This window comes from Marmota flaviventris, chromosome 5 (genome assembly GCF_047511675.1).
Source record: "Marmota flaviventris isolate mMarFla1 chromosome 5, mMarFla1.hap1, whole genome shotgun sequence".
Classification (NCBI taxonomy): Eukaryota; Metazoa; Chordata; class Mammalia; order Rodentia; family Sciuridae; genus Marmota; species Marmota flaviventris.
Window position 1 is genome coordinate 125,463,207 of NC_092502.1, and position 21,355 is coordinate 125,484,561.

The 21,355-nt window shown below is 35.1% G+C and overlaps 1 protein-coding gene across 1 annotated transcript in view; it reads right to left on the bottom strand.

The window, feature by feature from the left end:
• The window catches only part of Itga1 (integrin subunit alpha 1), a 165,586-nt gene that overhangs the window by 39,631 nt on the left and 104,600 nt on the right, over window positions 1-21,355 (bottom strand). The window contains exons 9-14 of the mRNA XM_071612608.1: window positions 17,689-17,854; window positions 13,769-13,842; window positions 13,148-13,292; window positions 6,281-6,423; window positions 3,350-3,493; window positions 2,107-2,364 (exon numbers count right to left, since the gene is read on the bottom strand). Of these exons, the coding sequence (XP_071468709.1) occupies window positions 2,107-2,364; window positions 3,350-3,493; window positions 6,281-6,423; window positions 13,148-13,292; window positions 13,769-13,842; window positions 17,689-17,854 (930 nt within the window). The remainder of the gene's footprint in view (window positions 1-2,106; window positions 2,365-3,349; window positions 3,494-6,280; window positions 6,424-13,147; window positions 13,293-13,768; window positions 13,843-17,688; window positions 17,855-21,355) is intronic.

The window sequence follows — 21,355 nt, forward strand, 5'->3', positions numbered from 1 at the left end:
AAAAAACCTATTATAAAAGCAAGTAGGGGTATGGAAGATTGTTCTAGGGGTCAATTTGGGTTCATTAAACTTTGTGTCTGGTTATAAATAACATATTCCATCAAGTACATTTTTCAATATTCAGTCTTTTTTCTTTGGTGGGGGTACCAGGGATTGAACTCAGGGACACTTGGCATTGAGCCACATCTCCAACCCTAATTTGTATTTTATTTAGAGACAGGTTCTCACTGAGTTACTTAATGCCTTGCTTTTGCTGAGGCTGTCTTTAAACTCACTACCATCCTGCCTCAGCTTCCCTAGCTGCTGGGATCACAGGCATGTGCCATCATGCCATCATTCGATATTCAGTCTTTTTTACTGTGTGCCAAAAATTGTCCTAAAAGTCAAGGTCACAATAGACCAACTCCACTCACATGTATCCTCAATGTAGGTAGAAGTGAATATTGAGCTGATTTGTTTATATCACCATACATAGATATCTGCACTTCTTGACTTAGCATTGGTATATGATGATGCTAATTTAATAAAGTCTGCTGGCAAGGAGGCAGGACTGACAGACCCCCTCTAAACTTGGGGTGTTATCATCTTCTTGTTTTTTACTTAAATAACAGAAAACAAGAAGCCAAATAAGGCAAACCAATTGGAAACATTTCTCATGCTAAAAATTGTATGTCCCATTGGAAAGTCTTTCCACATTTTTCAGCAAACAAATAAGGAGATGGTTTGGGAGGACTTAATTCCATTTGATTATCCTGTACACAAGCAGCACCTCTGGTTCCCATGGAAACAAGTAAGCACATCCTCACTTGTTCCCTGGGAAAGCATTTTGCTGATAATTAAATGAGTCTAACTTTAATATTCTGCTTTGTTATTTTTGTTTAAAGATGCATTTTGATTTACCACTATTTTACAAAATAAATTTCTTACGAAAATCTGTTCCATTAAATGACAAAATGTCTTCTTTTTTCTTCTTCAAATGCCATTCCATTGAATTAGCAGGATTAATAGTGAAAGAATAAAAGTGGTGGAACAAAAGAAAGATATCTCTTCCTGCATTTCTTGGTTTCATCATGTCCCAATGGTTAATAATGCCTGTCTTTAGTGAAGTATTTAATACCATGACGATTTTTAACAGAAACAAATCATTTATCAAATGAATAGAAACTTTGTTACTGAAATAACCCTTTGGTTTGTTCACTATTAATGTCATTATGGCTTTATGAAAAATTCAACACTTTACCATACATAATAGATTTTGAGAACTCTCTTGACCACAGAACCAAGGAGACCACTCAAATGCAAAATTAAATGAGTAATGTTATGATTTCTTTTCATGGCACATAAGCTAGAAAGTGGTGAGTTTTATTTTACTCATAATTAATTATTCAATGAGTAACCAACTAACAGGAAAACAATGACATTAGAACTACTTCAAAATCTCTTGTTTTTGTACCACATTAAGCATTTCTGTAAAATAATATTTTTCTCATGTATGAGGAAATTAAATTAATAGATTAGAGCTATTAATGGATAATAAATTTAAAACAGGAGCAACAGGAATCCCCTGCAGATTAAGCCCTCTTATACAATTTTCTTCCAATGAGGATTACTTACAAGAAAATTATAGACCTTCAGAAACTCAAATTTATGTGATGAAAATATGCCAATTTAATTCACAAATATAAATTTAATGACATCTTATTATAACAACATGAACACTAAATATGAAAACAATCTCACTCTTACCTCCTTTATTGGCTAAATCATAATTATTGTTCTCATATTCAGAGGAATACACTCTCTTTAGGATCAAACACTTTGCAGATATTAAATAGCATTATTATGAAGTGTTCTTTTTTTTTGTTTTTTTGCCATTTCAAAAGATCAAATCCTAGAGATATGGCAAATAATAACAGAAAAGAAACCAGATAAAAGTGTAAAATGAGAAGGAATCATTCTTAAAAAAAAAAAAAAAAAAACTCTCAGGAGAGAATTAGAATTGAGTTTCCCAACAGAGTGAGAATAAAGAAATCAAATAGCTCATTAAGTAACCAGGCAATGCCACTCAGCATTGGAAGGTGGTAATTTGTAGGTTTAACTTCTTACTTGTGCATACTCTTTCCTTACAGTCTTCCCACTACCATGATAAATGTAGACGGCTCCTGCGTGATCGTTCTCCAGCGGAGCCCCTATCACGACGTCATTAAATCCGTCAAGATTGAGATCTTTTACAGCAGCAATCGCTGTTCCAAAACGAGCCCCGCATGGCTCATTTTTGTTTTCTTTTGTGCATGAGTTGTGCTTCAGAGATGAACAGCAAGTCTGCTTAATTGGTTCCAGGCTCATTTGATATTCAAATCTTGTCTGGAAAAAAGATAAACAGGATACTTATGGATTTCTGTCACTACTAGAGCAGAGTAGATTTTTAAAGTGCATGCCAAATCAACACTATTAAGAACCATCTGTACATTACTAGTACAGTTTGTAAAATTTCTTAAAAAGTGAAAGCAAAGTTGGGGATTCCAAAGAAGAGATTGTAGAATTATCAGAAAGAAATTTAAGAATCTCTTTTTAACACAATCAAATGAGTTTGTAATAAATAGCATATTTTCAAATCCAAACAACTGATTTTTTTATTCCTCAGTTTCTTCCAAATTTTGTGCTCTTTTTCTCTCTTCAATTCTTCCCCATAAAACAAAGAGGAAATACATGCTGTTCAGAAAGCAACTTTCTCTAAAGCTGCCTAGTGTGTGTGTGTGTGTGTGTGTGTGTGTGTGTATTTGGGGGGCGGGGGTGGAGGCAGGGGCAGAAAGCAAGGACAAAGTATTAGCCAAGGTCCTCAAGAACGTATTTTCTTCTTCTTCTTTATTAAAAAACAAACAAACAAACAAACATATTTCCTTGGAGGAAATTAAAAAAAAAAAAAAAAGTGACTACAGTGGCTTCTGGGAAGCATCTGATGTCACTGATTTGGAACTAACTACCTCTTTTCTACCGCCCAACCCACCACATCTCTAATGATACCCAACGATGAATATAGTTTACAGGTGGATTTATTTAGCAGTTTAGTGAGTTTTATTTTCGTCTTTTCTATCCTATGTATTCTGATAACAAACCAACCAACCAACCAGCACTTCATATTTCCAAGCAGAAAATATCTAAGGGATGGAATGATTTAATTAAAATTTAAAATATTCCTTTCAAAACAGAGTTTGGTGAGATGAACGGGAGCTAAAATCTTTGCTCATTTTTCTAAATTGAATGAAAAAATCAGAAATGCATTATTCAAAATTGAAGAAAGGGAAAAAGGTTTTCCTGGGTTTCAGATACCAAATTCAGATACCATTACCTGATTCAGAATATACACGTACACTTTTCCTTGTTCCTCTTTCTCTGTTCCCATGTACATGGGAGCCCCGACCAGAAGGATGTCAGTGTTAGAATCTTTATCAATGTCAACTGTAGTTAAAACACTACCAAAATAGGAACCAATCTAGGGCATAAGACAAAACAAGACAGCCCGGTTAACATCAGACATTCTCAAGGAAGTTAAAAATCTGCATGTTTCCTACTTTTTTCAATCTAGAACATGATTGATGTTTGGTTGACAAAGGAAATGAAATATAGAAACTGGTTGAGTATTTTTTTTAAGCTAAAGAATATCAGTCTATCTCATCTTTGAGGGCAAATAGATGTCACTGATTTTATAGCTTAAAAGTAACAGAAACAATTTTCTTTAGATTTTTGTCTTTCTCCACAAATCAGATAGATAATACTACAGTGGCTTTTTTTTTTTTTAAGGAAAATGGATAAAGAGGAGAAGGCATTCTAAAATGGTTTCATATATGTTTAAGTATAGTAATAGGAAATTATGAAATAAATGCATTAAAAGGAACTGACTGGTTTTGGGATACTGTAGGGTATTTTATCTCATGGTCTTAGATGATTATCTACTTAACAATCGGTAAGTCTTGTCCCAGCAGTTATGAAAGATGGAAAAATAAGAAAGGATCACAGGGGGCCATCCCCTTGCAGCAATATATTGTCTCTTTTAAAGATAGAGATCTGTTTGGGGGAAAAGCAAGGAACTCACATTTCACTATTTAAATGCTTAAATCACCTTTTAAAATACATTTAATATTTGACACTCTTAGTTCCTCTCTTATTGACACTTCCCATCCCAGATTCTGTGCTTTCATTTTTGCTCTTATGATTCTGTTCCTATATCACCAATCATCCTTTTTTTTCTTCTTTGCTGGTCCCATCCCCTCAACTTTGGCCTCCCTGAGAGCCCAGATCTGAGGTTTCCTTTCTATTCTCTTACCCTAGACCACTAAAGCTTCCCAAACATGTTCACAGCATATTGTACATTTCTTTCTGTTTTCATCCTTGAGGCTCAAATTCTGCTTGATAGACATATAGATATTGTGAGATGTACTTTTTATGGCTTTTGAAGGTAATTTTCTCACAGACTTGAAGGGCTTAGAAGGCTTTTCGATATTATATGAATCACAAACATTTAAAAAAATATAGTGGGCTCTGTCAGCATCAGGTTTTTATTCCCCATGCTGACCAGGGTTCCCCCACTTTTTAGTGTTTAATGCCCAGCAGCTTTTCTCATTTATTTTACCTTACTGACATCTGCAAGCATCTGAATTTGTGCTTATTACTACAAAAAACATATCAAAATCTTAATACCATTTTTTTAAACTTTTTTAAAAAGTACCACAACTGCTTGTTCTACTGGAGCCACATTTCTCTTAGATTTGCAGGCCTAAAACTGAAATCACTCATGATTTAAATCATTCATGCTATTTTCATCTACTCAAGTAAGCAGTTTCCCACAAAATTTTATACTTCTTTTCACCTGTAGACAATTAACAGAAAGATAATCGACTGAAGATGTCAGCTAAAATGCTTCATTTTACTTTCTCAAATCCTCTTTATTTGTGCCTATTACACCTCTTCCTTTTCCATGTTTGATTGTTAATATCTTATTTTAGGTTCTTACATCATCCTTAAATCACAGCAACAGCTTCATTTTTATTGCTGATGCATTTTGTGAGCATGAATGTGGCAAAGAGTTTATAAAAACACTTTTGCCTGGTATATGAGAATCTGACCTCTGGTGTACTCTGAGATTCCCCTGGGAACCAGCTGAGGATAGGATTCCAATTATATTGTCAAGCATTACATGGTGGTGAAATCAAGCAAGGGCTGGAATGTTGTATTGAGGTCATGTGGAATCAAGAGTGAACTCTACCTGATAGAGGTAACATATTTTGGGCTTCTTTGGGTGGTGGCTCTTGTAGCTAGCTTGCCCTTTGCAGACACCCTGTAAACTATGTCTGTGCTACTGTCATAAAGAATACTAGCTCCTATGAAGAGAAGGCTTTAGAGCCAGGGCAGTTGTAGATCTGTTTGTGGCACCTGGGCTGTACATTGTGCTGGTCTAGTTTACTGACATAAAATACCTATTGAGCCTTAAGAAGAATTCCCTTGAGGATTGCAGAATAAAGTTAATAATTTCTCATTGTAGAACACTTGGAAAATACAGAAAACTATAAAAATAGACAAATGTTACCCAAGTTATTAAAATCCCCAAAACAGCAACAACAACAACAACAAATATCATAGATAGATGCTATTCTTTTGGTCTGAAAAGTACTATAAGTATTTATGTTTGCCTATTGCATGTATAATTTCTTAATCTAATTTTAATGTAATTAGTGTAATCTAATAATAATTTTCCAATTTGTGTTACAATCAATTTCCCAATACTTTGGGGGTATAAGTCAAACTTTTTAGTTTGTGATTCAATGTTTCACACAATAAGGGTCCCCATTATCTTTTTAACATTCTCTTTTACTTTCCTTTCTACTTATCTATATTTTATCTTTCCTTCTAGACTCACCCCAAATTCCATCACTTATTATGGCTTTTTGCACCAATCTTAACTTAAAATAGTCTTTCTACTTTCTGAATATACTGTCTATATCCTGGCACTTTTATGATTCTTAATGTTTTAGATCTCTTTTCTTGTACATATTTTGCAATCTGCATCTACCCCCATTATCTCTACATCTTATCTTCACTTCCATCCATCTGCAGTGTTTATGAGGCCAAAGGTACAGACACGTTACATCTTTCCAAAGAATCTAATAGGTAACTCTGCTTACGGAGGATATTGACTATGCAGGTATTGCTTTTAGAAGATTTAGAATAACAGAGACATACATGGAATGTGAAGAAACTAATTAGAAACATTTTTCAAGCTTACCTGTTCTCCACTGAGCGTCTGGAGAATCTTGATGTCCCCATCTTCCATTCTGTAGATAATAACCTGGCCTGTGTGGTTGTACCGTGGCTGTCCAGCAATATAGAGGACACCTCCAGGAGCAGTGGCAGAATTTACTGTGTAACCTACCAAAGAGATTCCAGACATATATCTGGCCCCTTAAAGTCTGCATGTAATATGTTATGAATGACTTTAGATTGTCAACTTACGGAGAATCACTGATCTATTTTTAAATGGATTTCTGCTTTTCTGAAAATAATAATTTTTAAGTGCACATAAAAATCTTCTTTTGATTAGAAACTTTTTCATTATCTATCACAACAACTTTGTTCTGGAAAGATATCCCCCCATCTCAGTTTTTCATTGTTTAAAGGCACAAATGATATAACAGTGATGACAGAAAAAGAAAAAAAAAGGTATACAAAGCTCCTTACCATTCCTAGTTCACCATTTTGGAATATATCCATTATATTCTACTTGGACATAAGTATCTGTGCTGTAGACATTAATGATAACATACTGTTAGGATTATAGGAAATATAAATCTTTATTTCTTGGTAGCCTGATTTTAAATTGTAACTTAATTGGTGAATATTATTTCTGTGAGTTCAAACATAAAGTTATTGAATTTACTACTTGACCATTCCCTGATGGAATGTTGGAATTTAGGTGGTTTTTGATTGTTTGCTATTGTACTAAACTTGCAAAAATAAATATTTATTTACTTTTATTGAACTTAAATCCTTGAGTCAGCATTACTGTCTGCATTTTTAAGCATTTATTAAACATTTACTACTTTTTCTATTTTTGGATTTTTTCTTGACAGTAAGTTTAAATAGATTACTAGATCAAGTTTTTAGTGGTTCTTATACTCTTTGGCAAATTGTTTCCAAACATTTCTATTAATTATTTATTCTTATGAACAGTTATATGGGACACAACTAGTCTTGGGAATACTTGGGAAATGTCCCCAAGTATTCTGACTTATTATGTAAATTTTTAAATATTTTAATAGGTGTTAAACATTATCTAACAATAGTACTGTGGTAATTTTAATTTGTGTTTGATTATTAGTGAGCTAGTTTTTCATATGTCTGATCATTCATCCTTTTAGGGGCAGGTATTAAATTCAGGGTTTTGTGCATGCTAGCCAAGCATTGTGCCACTAAGCTACATCCTATCAGCCCCCTTTTTAATTTATTTTGAGACAAGGTCTCACTAAGTCACCCAGGCTGGCCTCCTGCATCCTTCTGCCTCAGCCTCCCAAATGGCTGGGATTTCAGGCATGCACCACCTCACTTAGCCACTCTATTTTAGTTGAGTTTTCATTTGGAGTTGTTTTTTTCCCCTACTTTCACATTCATTTCCATGTATTTTATGTCAAGTTTTTCCTGAGCCGTAAGTTTTTGATTCTTGTTTTTTCTTCTGTGTAATCTATTATCCTGGTTTAAGTACAGTTTGTTTTGTTGCAGTCAGGATTATCCCATTGTGACAGAGGGAGATTATAAATGGGTTAATCCAACCATGAGCTCTGTAGACACACCCAGTTCATTTGGGTGTTTTGTTCACATGGATGTGCTCAATGACCAGGGAATCTACCCATAAACCCTTGAGTTCAGCTTTACCATCTGCATTTTTAAGCATGCACAGCAAAATGTCAGCACTCTTTCTGGGCATCCACCTTCGATTGGGCCCACCTATGAATGGCACCATCATAATGATGGAATAATGCACAATGGAATTGCAGGGTAACTTTTCAGATACTTGGTGTCCTTTTAGGTATGCATACACATGATGGCTTGGAAAGTTTTATAGATATTCTTAAAGTGAAGGAGAAGATACTAACATCTTGAATTGCATGATTTTGTAGGGCTTACTGGGTCAAATGTATAGCAAACTATTTTGAGAGATCACATCAGGCCATTTATGGGAAAGAACTGGAATTTCGACTGTAAGTTAGATGATTATTATTTTTGGAGTCAAGAATTAGATTTATTCTTTCTATCATTAGAGAACAGAGCTAAATCAATGGGTAAAAATGACTTTATGTACATGTCAACTCTCCAGAAGGAAAAACTGTTCTAATAACCAGAGCTGTTCATTAGTGGTGCAGGAAGCAGATTGTTTTTCAAAATTCCATAGAACAGCATTTCCAACAAAAAAGACCATATTTCTAATTTACTCAACAAGTATTTCACTATAAAGTATTAGTTCTACTTTGTCTCAAATTTTTAAAAGAGGAACAGAGGTTTTGGTACCACTTAATTCTTACAAGTGCTGAGGGAACACAATTCCTTAGACATATTATCTTTTATGAGTAGTTTTATCACGTTTTCATTTGTTCATTTTTCTTTGAGTTCTTTTCTATTGTTATATATAACATAATGCAAAATATTCTTCAAACACACAATGTATTATTTTTTATATTACTAGTGGCAATATTGCTTAAGAGTAAGAATTTTAGGGTCATGTTTATGCATACATAAAATAGAAAAGGAGATGTGCAAAACAAAGACTGCATTATTTCCTGCCATTCTACTAAGAAATATGAAGAAGGGAGTGGGATAGTGCAAGGGTTTTAAAAATATGTTGATTATTATTACTTTGTGTGATTTTCAGAGCTGTGAATACAAATGGGTAAATGACTCTTTAGAAAACAAGTTGAAAATTATGTTTGGGACTTGGAGTTGTACAATTACTTAATTAACTCTAATAATTTGCACTTTGATAACGGAAAATATTGGCTTATAAATCACAGGGACAGTAACTACCAGTAGCTTCTTGCTGGGGGCTAAAGTGTTCAAAGACAATAAAAGGAAAAGAAAAAGAGACAAATGTAGCCTAACTTTAATAAGGCAAATAATTATGAACATTCATGCTTAATATTGCTTCTTGAAAAGGAAAAGCATAAAATGAAAGGGGGGGGGGAAGGGTGGCCTCATCCAATGCATGGATTTATGAACAGTAAATGAGGTCAGCTCCCACAATTCACTCTTTGGAAGAAGCGTGAGAAGCTGGTGAGGTCATGGGAAACAGGCATGATCTGTCTCCATTCCACTTCTTTGCCTCACGTCTTTCCTCTTCCTTTGGAATCTGTCTGGCATGATTAGAAATCAGCAAATTGTGGGTGGAGGAACACAATCTCATCTGTTTTCTCACCATTAAGCCCAGTTACTAAGCATATGTTGAGCACATATTGAGGTAGTTTGCTGAGTTACAGAAAGACAGCCACGTTGATGGGCATTGTGGCTCAAGCTTGTAACCCCAGCTACTTGGGAGACTGAGGCAGGAGTAACACCACTTCAAGGAGAGCCTCAGCAACTTAGTAAGACCCTGACTCAAAAATTTAATAAAAATTTAAACAGGGCTGGGAGAATAGTGCTTGCCTAGCATGTGCAAGGGCCTAGGTTCAATCTCTAGCAGAGAAAAACCAATAAATAAATAAGGGTATGTGACTATATCCTGAGAGAGATGTTCATTAGCTTCCATTCCTACTTTGTTTTGATCAATATTGATTTCAGAGGATTTTTTTCATACAGTATCTAACTCTTGCTTTGCTTCCTCCATTATATTTTCCATGGTCTCACTGTTTGCAATCTGTATGGATTTTAAAATGAAATATTCGATCTCTTCTTAATTTGCAATGTCCATAAGAAAACATTTTGAAAGCCTCATTCCGGATTTAGAACATTGGAGGAAAATCCCACAACAATGTACAGATATGGCTGGTACTTTTCTCAGCTTTATTGAAGTATAATTGGTAAGAGGGGACATATAAGTACTGTAGTCAGAAATGAAGGCTACTTTAATGTTTTCTTAATTGTGATGATATATTTAAACCCTGAATTCTCTAATTCTTCTTTAATCAACCAATAAATCAATAAGTAAAGCTTTGGAGGAATAACAGATTTAGGATACTAACAGTTTATTTAGTTTTAAGGATTTTTATCATATAATCATAGCTCAGAATACCAAAAATTCTGCATTGTTAAATTAATAATTAAATATGTGAACTTCCTAAAAGTAGAGAACATGTCACACTTGTTTGTGGACTTCATAAAATGTTTTTAATTTTCTAAATATCCAGTACTTAGAAGTTGTAATATTAACATCAGCTACTGTTATTATTATATATAATATACCTGTGTTAGTTTTCTATTGCTTCTGTGACAAATTACCACAACTTGGTGGCTTATTACACTACAAATGTATTATCTTACAATTATGTTAGAAATCTGGCAAAGTTCCCCCAGGCTAAGATCACAAGTATCCAGGTCTGTGTTCCTTTCTGGAGGAAAGGTAGAATCTGTTTCTTGGAGCTTTGTAGCTTCTAGCGACCACACATATAACATGTCTGGTGGTCCCTGTCCATATTCAAAGCCAACAACATTGCCTCTCTAATCATTTTACATAGTTCTAGCTCCCTCAGATCACATCCAGATGTTTTCTGATTTTAAGAACTTGGTTACCATGGGCCATGCCAGATTTCCTGGGATAATCTTTCTGTCTCCAGATTCTTAACTTAATCACACCTGCAAAGTACTTTTTGATTCATAAGCAAACATATTCCTGGATCTGTGAATGAGGACACAGACATCTTTGTGAATCATTATTCTACTTATTACAATGATAGTAAGATGAATATTTTATTGTATAACAGTACATACCAATAAAACACCTACTGAATATTAGCATCTGTCAGGCAGAGTATTAAGCACCTTATGGTCATTATTTAATTTAATCTTTTTAATAGCCTAAATTATATATCAATTTAATTATTGCCACTTTATAAATAAACTGAAGTGTTGCTAAGGCCGTAGGAACAGGGAGAGACAAATATCTACATCTGAGAGCCATCTTTAAATGACAGCTTCAGAACTGCATCAGGTCTTTAGTATTATGGCATTACATGGCATATGCCCATCACTTTTATTTTGATGAGCATATAAGATCCAAATAAATGGATTTACTATTTACTTCATTATTCCCATATTTTTGGACATGTGGGATAATGCTATTTCCTCTAATACCATATATATTAATAAAATGAAAATGACTGTTTACATGGCATTCTTAAATGTTGGATTTGTTAGGTTCAATTTTCAGAAGTGAAATTTCTGGGTCAATATGTTGTGAACTTTTTATGACTCTGTAAACACATTGTCAAATCCCTTTCATAAGGAGTTGTACTGATTTATGTGCTACTCATTATATTTGAAGGTAGTTGATCTATAATTCTTCTATCTAAGATAGGAAGCAGTCTCTGATTGAACTGCTTCTTGATTCCAAGGCATTTCATGTTGAGCAGTCTCATAGAATCGTTCCCGAATTTACATCACAAACTTGCCAAATTTCAAAGATGTACATTGTATGATTTCTTGTCTCAACCCCAATTTCTTCAAGTTATGGAGGGAGAGGAACTTTTGCTGGAGTGGTTTACAGATCTGTATTCTCTAAATAAGTTTTTACTGGAAACTTCTAGTTTATCATTTTGCCTTTGAAATATGTGATGATAAAAACAATGGGATATTCTATCTGTTGTCTGACCAGGGTACGATGTAATGAGATTTCTATAGGAAAGAAGACTAGACTTTCATTAATGTGGTTCAGAGAGTAGTCACATTGTCCCTGCTGATCACCATTATATTTTTAGTTATCTGTAACACAGGCTTTTATTCTTTTTATATCCTCCTACCTCTTTAATAGGTGTTCTTGAATAAGGAGGCATATGGGAATACCAGTAAAAACTTGCCACTCTCCTCATAAAGTAGAAAGGAACTGGCTTATGTTGCTAACAAGACTTGCTCCAGGACAGAAAGATCCCTCAGAGGAATGCCAACAGACTAAAATGTGAACATTTCAAGGCTAAGGTATTTGTTTACTGCAGCATTCCCAGAACCAAGAACATATGCCCGGGGGCAAAAGAGGAGCCAGAAAAACATCTGCTGAAAGAGAGTTGGGAAGGCACACCCGGTGCCATTCCATCCCACTATTCACTGAGATCTTCTTCCAGTGATGAGGGTGCCCTCTAGTACCCCTGGCATCTCTGAGCCTGGTACAGATCCTGAATAAAGTGGTACCATATATATTCTTCCTTGTGACTAGAAGTCATTAGAAAGCAAGAGGAGGTTACATTATTGAGCTATGAGAGAAGAAGTTATATGATGAATCAACTTAAAATTCTCTGTCTTTCTGTCTCTGTCTGTTTCTCTCTCTATGCATGTGTGTGTGGGGGCACTGGAAATTAAACACAGGCCCTTGTATATGCTAGACACGCATGCTAGCCATCCCTTTTTAAGTTTTTACTTTTTGAGATTGGGTCTTGCTAAATTGCCCCAGGCTGAACTTGAGCTTAGGGTTCTCCTGTTCACCCTTCCTAGTAGCTGAGGTTATAGTCAAGAGCCATTGTGCCAGGCTAAAATTCTCTTTTTAAAAATTAAAACTATATAAAAAAAACTAATGGTAAAAGTTATTTAAGAGAATATGGGAATCTAGTCTTCAGAATAGAGAAGTTAAGGTCTCTTTTTCTACCTACTCATTTTCTGTCCATAGTTCTTGAATTTAAAGAAAATACCAGGCATAAAAAGACCTATTAAAATGCACATAGCCTGAATCATTCCCTGAACTACAAGGTCCCACTGAGAAACATTGACCTCCAGGTTCTGAAACTTCAACTTGCTAAGGCTCCTCATAAGTCTGAAACCTTTTATGGATTCTTTAAAATACTTAATTCTTTGAGGTGTTCTTACTACATGGTTTGCACCTAAAGAAATGCAAGCAAATAGCGCTAAAGATTAAAACATTTAAAAAATAAAAAATAACCTTCTGTCAATTGCTTTCAAACATTACCTAAATAAGAAGCAAGAGGTTCATTCTTCTTGGTAGATTCAACTTTAAAGGTTGTGTTTTGAGGGATTATGATTTGATTAGCCTTCTGCATGACCACTGTTCCATTCCAATCATAGGCTCCTACTGCTCCAAGCATGACCCAGTCCTTATACACAAATAGAGAAAGCAATAATGTTTAATATTTAACTACAAATGGTATGTTTTCTAATCTTGCCTTTTTGCTTTATTTTGGGTATCCTAAATCCTAAATCTTAGAAATTTAAGGAATTCTTGCAAGACTCTTCATTATCTTAACACTGAGAAAAAGATACGCTTCATGTCTGAAGCAAATAAATTAAGTATTTTGTTTAGCCAGATATATGATTACATAAGACAAAGCTCAGACTAGCTGGTTCACAATTATTAGTAACATGTAATGAGTTGTGTAAGACAATGTTTTCCTAATAATAAGACTGTGAAATGCCATTTTCCTACTTAGATTAAAAAACATCCTCACAGTCTGTATAACTGCTCATGCCAGAAACCACAAGTAGAACTTGTAATACTGATGGCTGGGTGTTAATTTGAGGGGAGGTAATCTAGCAAAAAGGTATTTCGTTTACTGCCAAGTGATCAACGTACCTGTGAATAATGAGCGCTGAAGCCAGTCTGAGACATTTCCATTTCAAATGAAGCTGCTGACTGGTCTGATGTAGCTATAACATAGGAAAAGATCACCATAAGTAACCAACAAAGTCTTTTAGTGCAGTGCTGACTTGCAGGACCTAAAGACCCAGTAGAGCCTGATATCTTTTTTTTTTTTTTTTTTTAAAGAGAGAGAGAGAATTTTAATATATATATATATATATATTTTAGTTTTTGGCGGACACAACATCTTTGTTTGTATGTGGTGCTGAGGATCAAACCCAGGCCGCACACATGCCAGGCGAGCGCGCTACCGCTTGAGCTACATCCCCAGCCCAAGTCTGATATCTTATCAACCACAACTTTTAACATCTCAGATACTTTCAGTAGTACATTTCTCAACCCCAAATTTCTAGGTTGAGCTGAGTAGAAGACAGGTTTGTGAACCAACTCCTGGCTCCATTCTTGTTCAATAGCTTCCCCATCCTTGCTGGAAGACTGAAGAAACTTGCATTCTTACACTGCAGCACACTGTGTCTCCTATGTGGCTTTGGGTTCACCTGGTTAAAGTTGCATTACAGAAGCAGGAAGCCTTTTTCATCCTTATGACCTGGGGATCCTGCGTAGGCTAAACTTACTTGATATTTTACAGGGCTGAAAAAATTTCATTCACATATTTAAAGAGGTGTCTAGCTCCACCAGTCCCACCCACATTTCAGGCCATAAAACTGGCCCTAAATGCATAGTTTGCATTTATTATATCTCTGGTTATAGGTATCGCTCACAGATCAGGAGGGGAATTTTTTAATAGGGCTCTAGGCCACATGCAGCCTGATCATGTACATTTCAAAGATCCAGTGCCCACTTTGAAATGCTTCACTGAAATGCAGAGACAACACAGAGCATTCTCTCCAAGTACAATACTCCCAAATTATTCTCAAATACTCAGGAACCCAAAGCCACAATTTCCTGAGGGAACCAAGGGAATGTTGATTTACTTGCTTCCAATAGGGAGTTACTGATTAATTTGGCTTTAAAGATAAGTTTAAAATAACAATTTTTTTAAAGTCAGTCTACCCTCCCATTGAGGCATGAGAATAATCAAACACGTGAAATGAAACATATTTACTATTTATTCACTGGTGTAAATTATCAACAAATCCATTAGTAATTGCCTTTTATAGGACTAGATTAATGGAATAATCATTAAGAATTCAAATCTATCATTTTAATCTCTTGCACTTATTGTCCTCTCAATGACTTTAAGTTAAACATGTTTTTGTTGTGGTTGTTGTTGTTTTTGGCACCGTGGGTTGAACCAAGGAGCACTTAACTACTGAGCCACATCCCCAGCCCTCTTTTTTATTCAGGGTCTCACTAAGTTGTTTAGGGCCTCACTAAGTTGCTGAGACTGGCTTTGAACTTTTGATCTTCCTGCCTCAGCCTCCCATGCTGCTGGGATTACAGGCATGAGCCACCACACCCAGCAAATTAAACATGTATTCTAATAGACAGAGCTCAAAGGCAATTCCTCACTTATCTTTGCAAGACCAACAGTAAGAAATCAGCAGCCAACTGTGCATGTTTGCAGCCTGCACTGTGCTGCTCTGATTGAAACTGAGAACCAGGAGAGAGAAGCTGTGTGACACTCCACCAGCCATATTGGCACCATGTAAGAGACTGTCCTCTCTCTCTGAGCTTCTGACTTTGAACCGCTCCCTGTTCTGTTCTGGAGGTTGAGCTAACCACTCTGACTCCTGCACAGTTTCTGGTTAGGAATTGCATCATTTTCCCCAACCCTTGATAGGAGAGCGAGACGTTAGACCATTTCCTGTTTCATTAGGCAAGTACTTGGCATGCATGCCTCATTAGGTGGCATTGTGCTTGGCAAGCAGGACCTTCATAATTGTAGCTATTTACCCTGAGAAGATAAATGTTGACAGGAAATGGATGTTTCCCAAGTAACAAGGAAAAAGGCCACTTCTGATCTCATTATGTAAAGCAAGAAATAATCTAGTCAAAATACTGGTTTTGGTTAGCTTTAATTATGCAACAACAAAGATGTGGAAGATGTTTTTAGTCTGTGGAGTTCCTTATAAAACACTTTTTACTTTTACACATAGAGACTTCTTGAAATATACTGGGCACTCCTATGTGGAACTTGTTACGTATAGTGTGGGTAGGCTAGAAACAACCTGAAAATGTCATTTCAGGGAAATTGAGCCCCACCACCCCCGAAGATTTGGGATTCATTTCTGCCTGTACTAGTTTATAGTTACTTGCTTACTTAAGAAAATATATAGAAATTATACTATATATTTAGCTACCTAGTATGACTGATAAATATTAAGTTATTTTTACAGATTGTTTGTTGGCCCATGGTTGTTAAAAATTAAAAGTGCAGAATAACTCAGAAGGCCTTACATATTTCCTTAAGTCCAGGCAAACTCATGACCTGGACTGTTGATAAATGACACTATGATGGCTGTGGAAATACCGAAGTTACATAAAAATGACTTGTACACAGAGTACAGGACAGCTGAGTCCTTCAGAAGCAAGTGCAACTTCACACTAATGAATAATTCTAGAGTCCTTTCTCTGAAGGCTCAGAGGGAAAGGAGCCAGAGAAAAAGGGAGACATTTCTGCCTACATTGTCAATCCCCATTATCTGTAAATTAAACTCTCTAAGTACTGATTATGACCCAATTGTGAAGTCTACAGGAAAAGTGTGGTGAGGATTTTTTAGTTGTTGTTGAAAGAGAATAGAGTAAAATGAAAGAGATCAGAAATTATCATAGTGCATTTCATATAATTAGAATTATTTTTTGAAACTTGGTTTTATATTTAAATGCACACATATGTGTGCTCTGTGTTGCAAAGGAAAACATATTCATCATCATGGGTCAGTTCAGAAGAAGTCTGAAAGCCATTACTTTAGATCATTTTCTTTTTCTTCTGTGAGTTTAATATTCTGTGTTAGTTACTTCCTTGCATTTTTCCAGCCTCTGCTGGGAATTAAAAAATTCCCATGTTTGGGAATTCAAGAATGACCCACCTTTTTTCCAGTAACACCTCATTCCCATTTTACATCTTGCTTGATATCATGAAAACCGAGGGAGCTTTTAGATTTCTACTTTTATGAAATAGAAACCACAATTTTGAATGTTTCCTTACAAAGAGGGTAAACTGGACTTGGATGCAGAATAAGGAAAAAAGAATTCTCTGGTGGTTCCTCCTCCTAGGTGGGGAACAGGGAATGTTCTCTGAGACTCCAGATTATCATGGAATGTGAAGAAGGAGGCTATACCAGTTTGCCTGGAATAACATTTCTGAAGACTTTTAGTTTCCAAAGTAATCTGTTACTTGACATCCCCCATCTAAGGCAGAGGAGGGATCATTGTGACTCAATATCCTGAGCACTGAGAAATCAAAGAAAATTCTACAAATATGCAACATAATTCAGTGAACTGAAGTCTCACTACCATGGGGCTTGAGGCAGAGCTCTCTCTGTGAAGACCTTTAAATGTTCAAGGAGCAAAATGCAGAGAAAAATAAATGAACAAAGAAATCATTACATCAGAACAAAAGAGAGTGAAGCAAACAAAGAAACAAATGGAAAACCAAAACTTGAGCTAGAGGCTTCACAGTCTAGACCTGTGTCACAGAAGAGGAACAGCGCACAGGAACATTTTTGTTCTTGCACATCTACACTGACCATTGTCTTCATAGGCTCTTGTAACAGCACTATCATGCTCTTACACAGATGGTTTCTAATAGACACAGGGCTATATGAAACAGCCAGCTACTGTGCACAGTGAAAACGTATTTGTGACATGCTAGGAATACATTAAAAAACTCGATTGCATTGAGTTTGAATTGTAGAGAGAACACGCAGGATGAGGAGAAATAGTCATACCTTCCAGGGCAAATATTCTTTCTCCTAGAGCTTGAACAATAGTGACGAGAGCCAGTTCATCAGAGACGTTGAAGAAATGCTTTTCAGTGGGTTCACTAGCAATTGATTTTATTTCCTCCACAAATTTTTCAGTGCTTAAATTTCCTCGGTTATAGCTGCCAAGAATCTAAGACACAACAAAAATAGCAAGAACATATTTAACTTCTGTATGTTCAATGAGGATCTCAAACATATTGTCAGTAAACAAAAACGCAGAGTATCTTAGTGTAGTGCAATCTTTATGTATTTCCATACTTGTGGAAGAAGAATAATATTCAGAATATATGGTCTAATATTAACTATTAAACACTGCAAGTAGTGTAGGAAAAAATAAAGGACAATTTCATATGTGAGCGAAAATGTCTTCTCTTCCATTCATGTGTTCATATTTATTAACAGCTATATCTTTGAAAGCAAATACTTCAAAAGTAATATCAAGCTTCTGAATGTCTCTGAATCATTCCAGTTAGTACATTCTCTTCTGCTGGCAAGATCAATCAGCAAGTAAGTTGCTTGATATTGGAATAAGTCATAATCTAAGTCAGCAACCCAGAAAATAAGGAATCTGGGCATTCCTTTTTGAAACCAAATGCTGAAGTCAGAGGCATTCTATTTTTATGGAGAGGAAAGGGAGGCATGAATACCTATTATAGTTAACAATAATTATTTAGATATATGCAAGCAGATTTTCTAATTTAGTTTATCTTGAAAGTAGATTTATTAAAATACAGTTTATATAGTAAAATTCATGTTTTTTAGGTGGATAATTACATGAGTTTTGGCAAATCAATATGGTTGTGTTACTATGAACTCAAGATATAGAATATTTCTATCAAATCAAAAAGTTGCCTCTTACCTTTTGTGGTCAATTCCTTTATTCCCACTCCTACCCCAGGCAACCATTGATCTATTTTATGTCCCTATAGCTTTGCTTTTCCCAGAATGTCATAGTTAGAAATTACATCCCTCTCTGTGGATGCCTCTCCTTTTATTCATTGAGAACATTGGTGTTGTTTTCAGTTACAAGATACCACAAAATAAAGCAAGCTTTAAATTTTTGCACCTAGGTCTTTTTGAACATAGGCTGAGGTGGGAGTGCTGAGTCCTACAGCAACTAGAACTTTTAAGAAACTACCAACTGCTAATGAATCAGACATAACTTTCCTATGTTCATATTAATATACCACCAAAATGCCACATCATGTATAACCACAAGAATGGGATCCTAATTAGAATAAGTTATATTCCATGTACATATAATATGTCAAAATACATTCTACTGTCGTGTGTGTGTGTGTGTGTGTGTGTATATATATATATATATATATATATATATATATATATATATATATATATATAAAACCTGCCAACTAATTTCCAGAATCATTGCTGGGCTTTCCCATTCCCATCAACAGTGTAAGAGAGATCCAGTGGCTCTCAATCTTGTCAACATTTGGTATTGTCAGTCTGTCTTTATTCACTTGTTTTAGTGTATTGGTGTATAGTAGCATTTTATTTACTTTGCATTTTCCTAATGACTAATGATATTAAGAGTCCTTCATGTAATTATTGGCCATAGTGTTTCTTCTTTAGTTGGTATCTGTTAAAATCTTCTGCCCATTATAAAACATGGGTTGTTTGTTTTGTTTTCCTTTTAGTGAGTGTGAAAGTTCTAGGTATATTCTTATACAAGCCATTTATACGTTTTGCAAAATTTCTTTTCAGTCTATGGGTTGTCTTTTCATTTTTTTTAACTGTATAAAGAGCAGAAATGTTTAATTTTGAAGTCCAACTGAGCAATTTTTGCTTAAGGTTTATGCTTTTTATGTCTAGAATTCAGTTTTTTTTTTTTGTAAAAGTTTCTTAGAATTTTGAATTTGAATATGAAAATATTCAAGTTAGTGAAAAATATTTTAAAATAATATGTAAATTTAAAATGCAAACCAGCTTATAATCCTAAATATGAAGATAGATGGGATCAAATTCTATTTTTTTTTAAAATGCCTAACTATATGGACATTAAGAAATTGGAAAATTTTGTACCATAATCTATTATTTTTAAAATTTATGTCTAATAGGAGTTTGGTATTTCCTCCTTATATTTGCCTAAATATATTTTTAAAGTTGTTCTTTTACAATAAAAATGTCACTTTCCTAATAAGAGAAAAACGGTTAATCACACTATGTGCTAATGTGAGACTATGAGAATGTTCTTTACTAGAGAGAAGGTGGCAGTAGATTTGTTCCCAATTTGTTTCCCCTTGCTGGAGTAATGCCCTTGCCCCTTTCCCTTGGGAATATCAGTGCCTAGCACAGAGAAATGCCACATGTATCCATAGTAGAGGACTTCATGACAACTTCCTGACTCCTGATACCCCAGAAAATCACTTTCCTACCTCCTGTACCTGTTAAAGGTGGTTACAAGGTGTAATTTGCTAATATCTGTGAAGAAGAGCTACTTTGAAGAGGAAAGCTGTTAAAGAAAATGGGAGCTAGCTCTAAGGTAATCAGCTTACCATTTAGGTAGGTTTTTAATTTTTGAAATCATTCTCTGCTAGGGTATCTAGACTTTAGCTAGGAAGGTCTAATCCAGAAGCTTAAAAATCACATCAAAATAAACAAAAGTTAAAAGAATTTGCAGCTAGAAAACCATCTCTTCAAAACATCCTTGGCAAAACATTACAGGAAGAGGAAATGGAAAATAACAATGAAAACCAACAGTGGGAGGTAGGACACTAAAGGGGGGAAAATAATCAAAGTGGAAAACAAACCATGTTTAGTAACATAAATAAACAAATATGGCTGGAAGAACAACCCATATCTCAATAATAACCCTAAATGTTAATGGCTTAAACTCACCAATTAAGAGACACAGGCTAGTAGAATGGATCACAAAACAAGACCCAACAATATGCTGCCTACAGGAGACGCATTTGATAGGAAAAGACATACATAGGCTGAAGGTGAAAGGTTGGGAAAAATCATATCACTCATATGGACTTCGGAAACAAGCAGGAGTATCCATACTCATATCAAATAAAATAGATTTTAAGCCAAAGTTAATCAAAAGGGATAAAGAGGGACACTACATACTGCTCAAGGGAACCATACACCAACAAGACATAACAATCATAAATATATATGCCCCAAACAATGGTGCAGCTATGTTCATCAAACAAACTCTTCTCAAGTTCAAGAGTCTAATAGACCACCATACAATAATCATGGGAGACTTCAACACACCTCTCTCACCACTGGACAGATCTTCCAAACAAAAGTTGAATAAGGAAACCATAGAACTCAATAACACAATTAATAACCTAGACTTAATTGACATATATAGAATATACCACCCAACATCAAACAGTTACACTTTTTTCTCAGCAGCACATGGATCCTTCTCAAAAATAGATCATATATTATGTCACAGGGAAACTCTTAGACAATACAAAGGAGTAGAGATAATACCATGCATCCTATCTGATCATAATGGAATGGAACTGAAAATCAACGATAAAAGAAGGAAGGAAAAAGAATATATCACTTGGAGAATGAACAATAGGTTACTGAATGATCAATGGGTTATAGAAGACATCAAGGAGGAAATTAAAAAATTCTTAGAGATTAA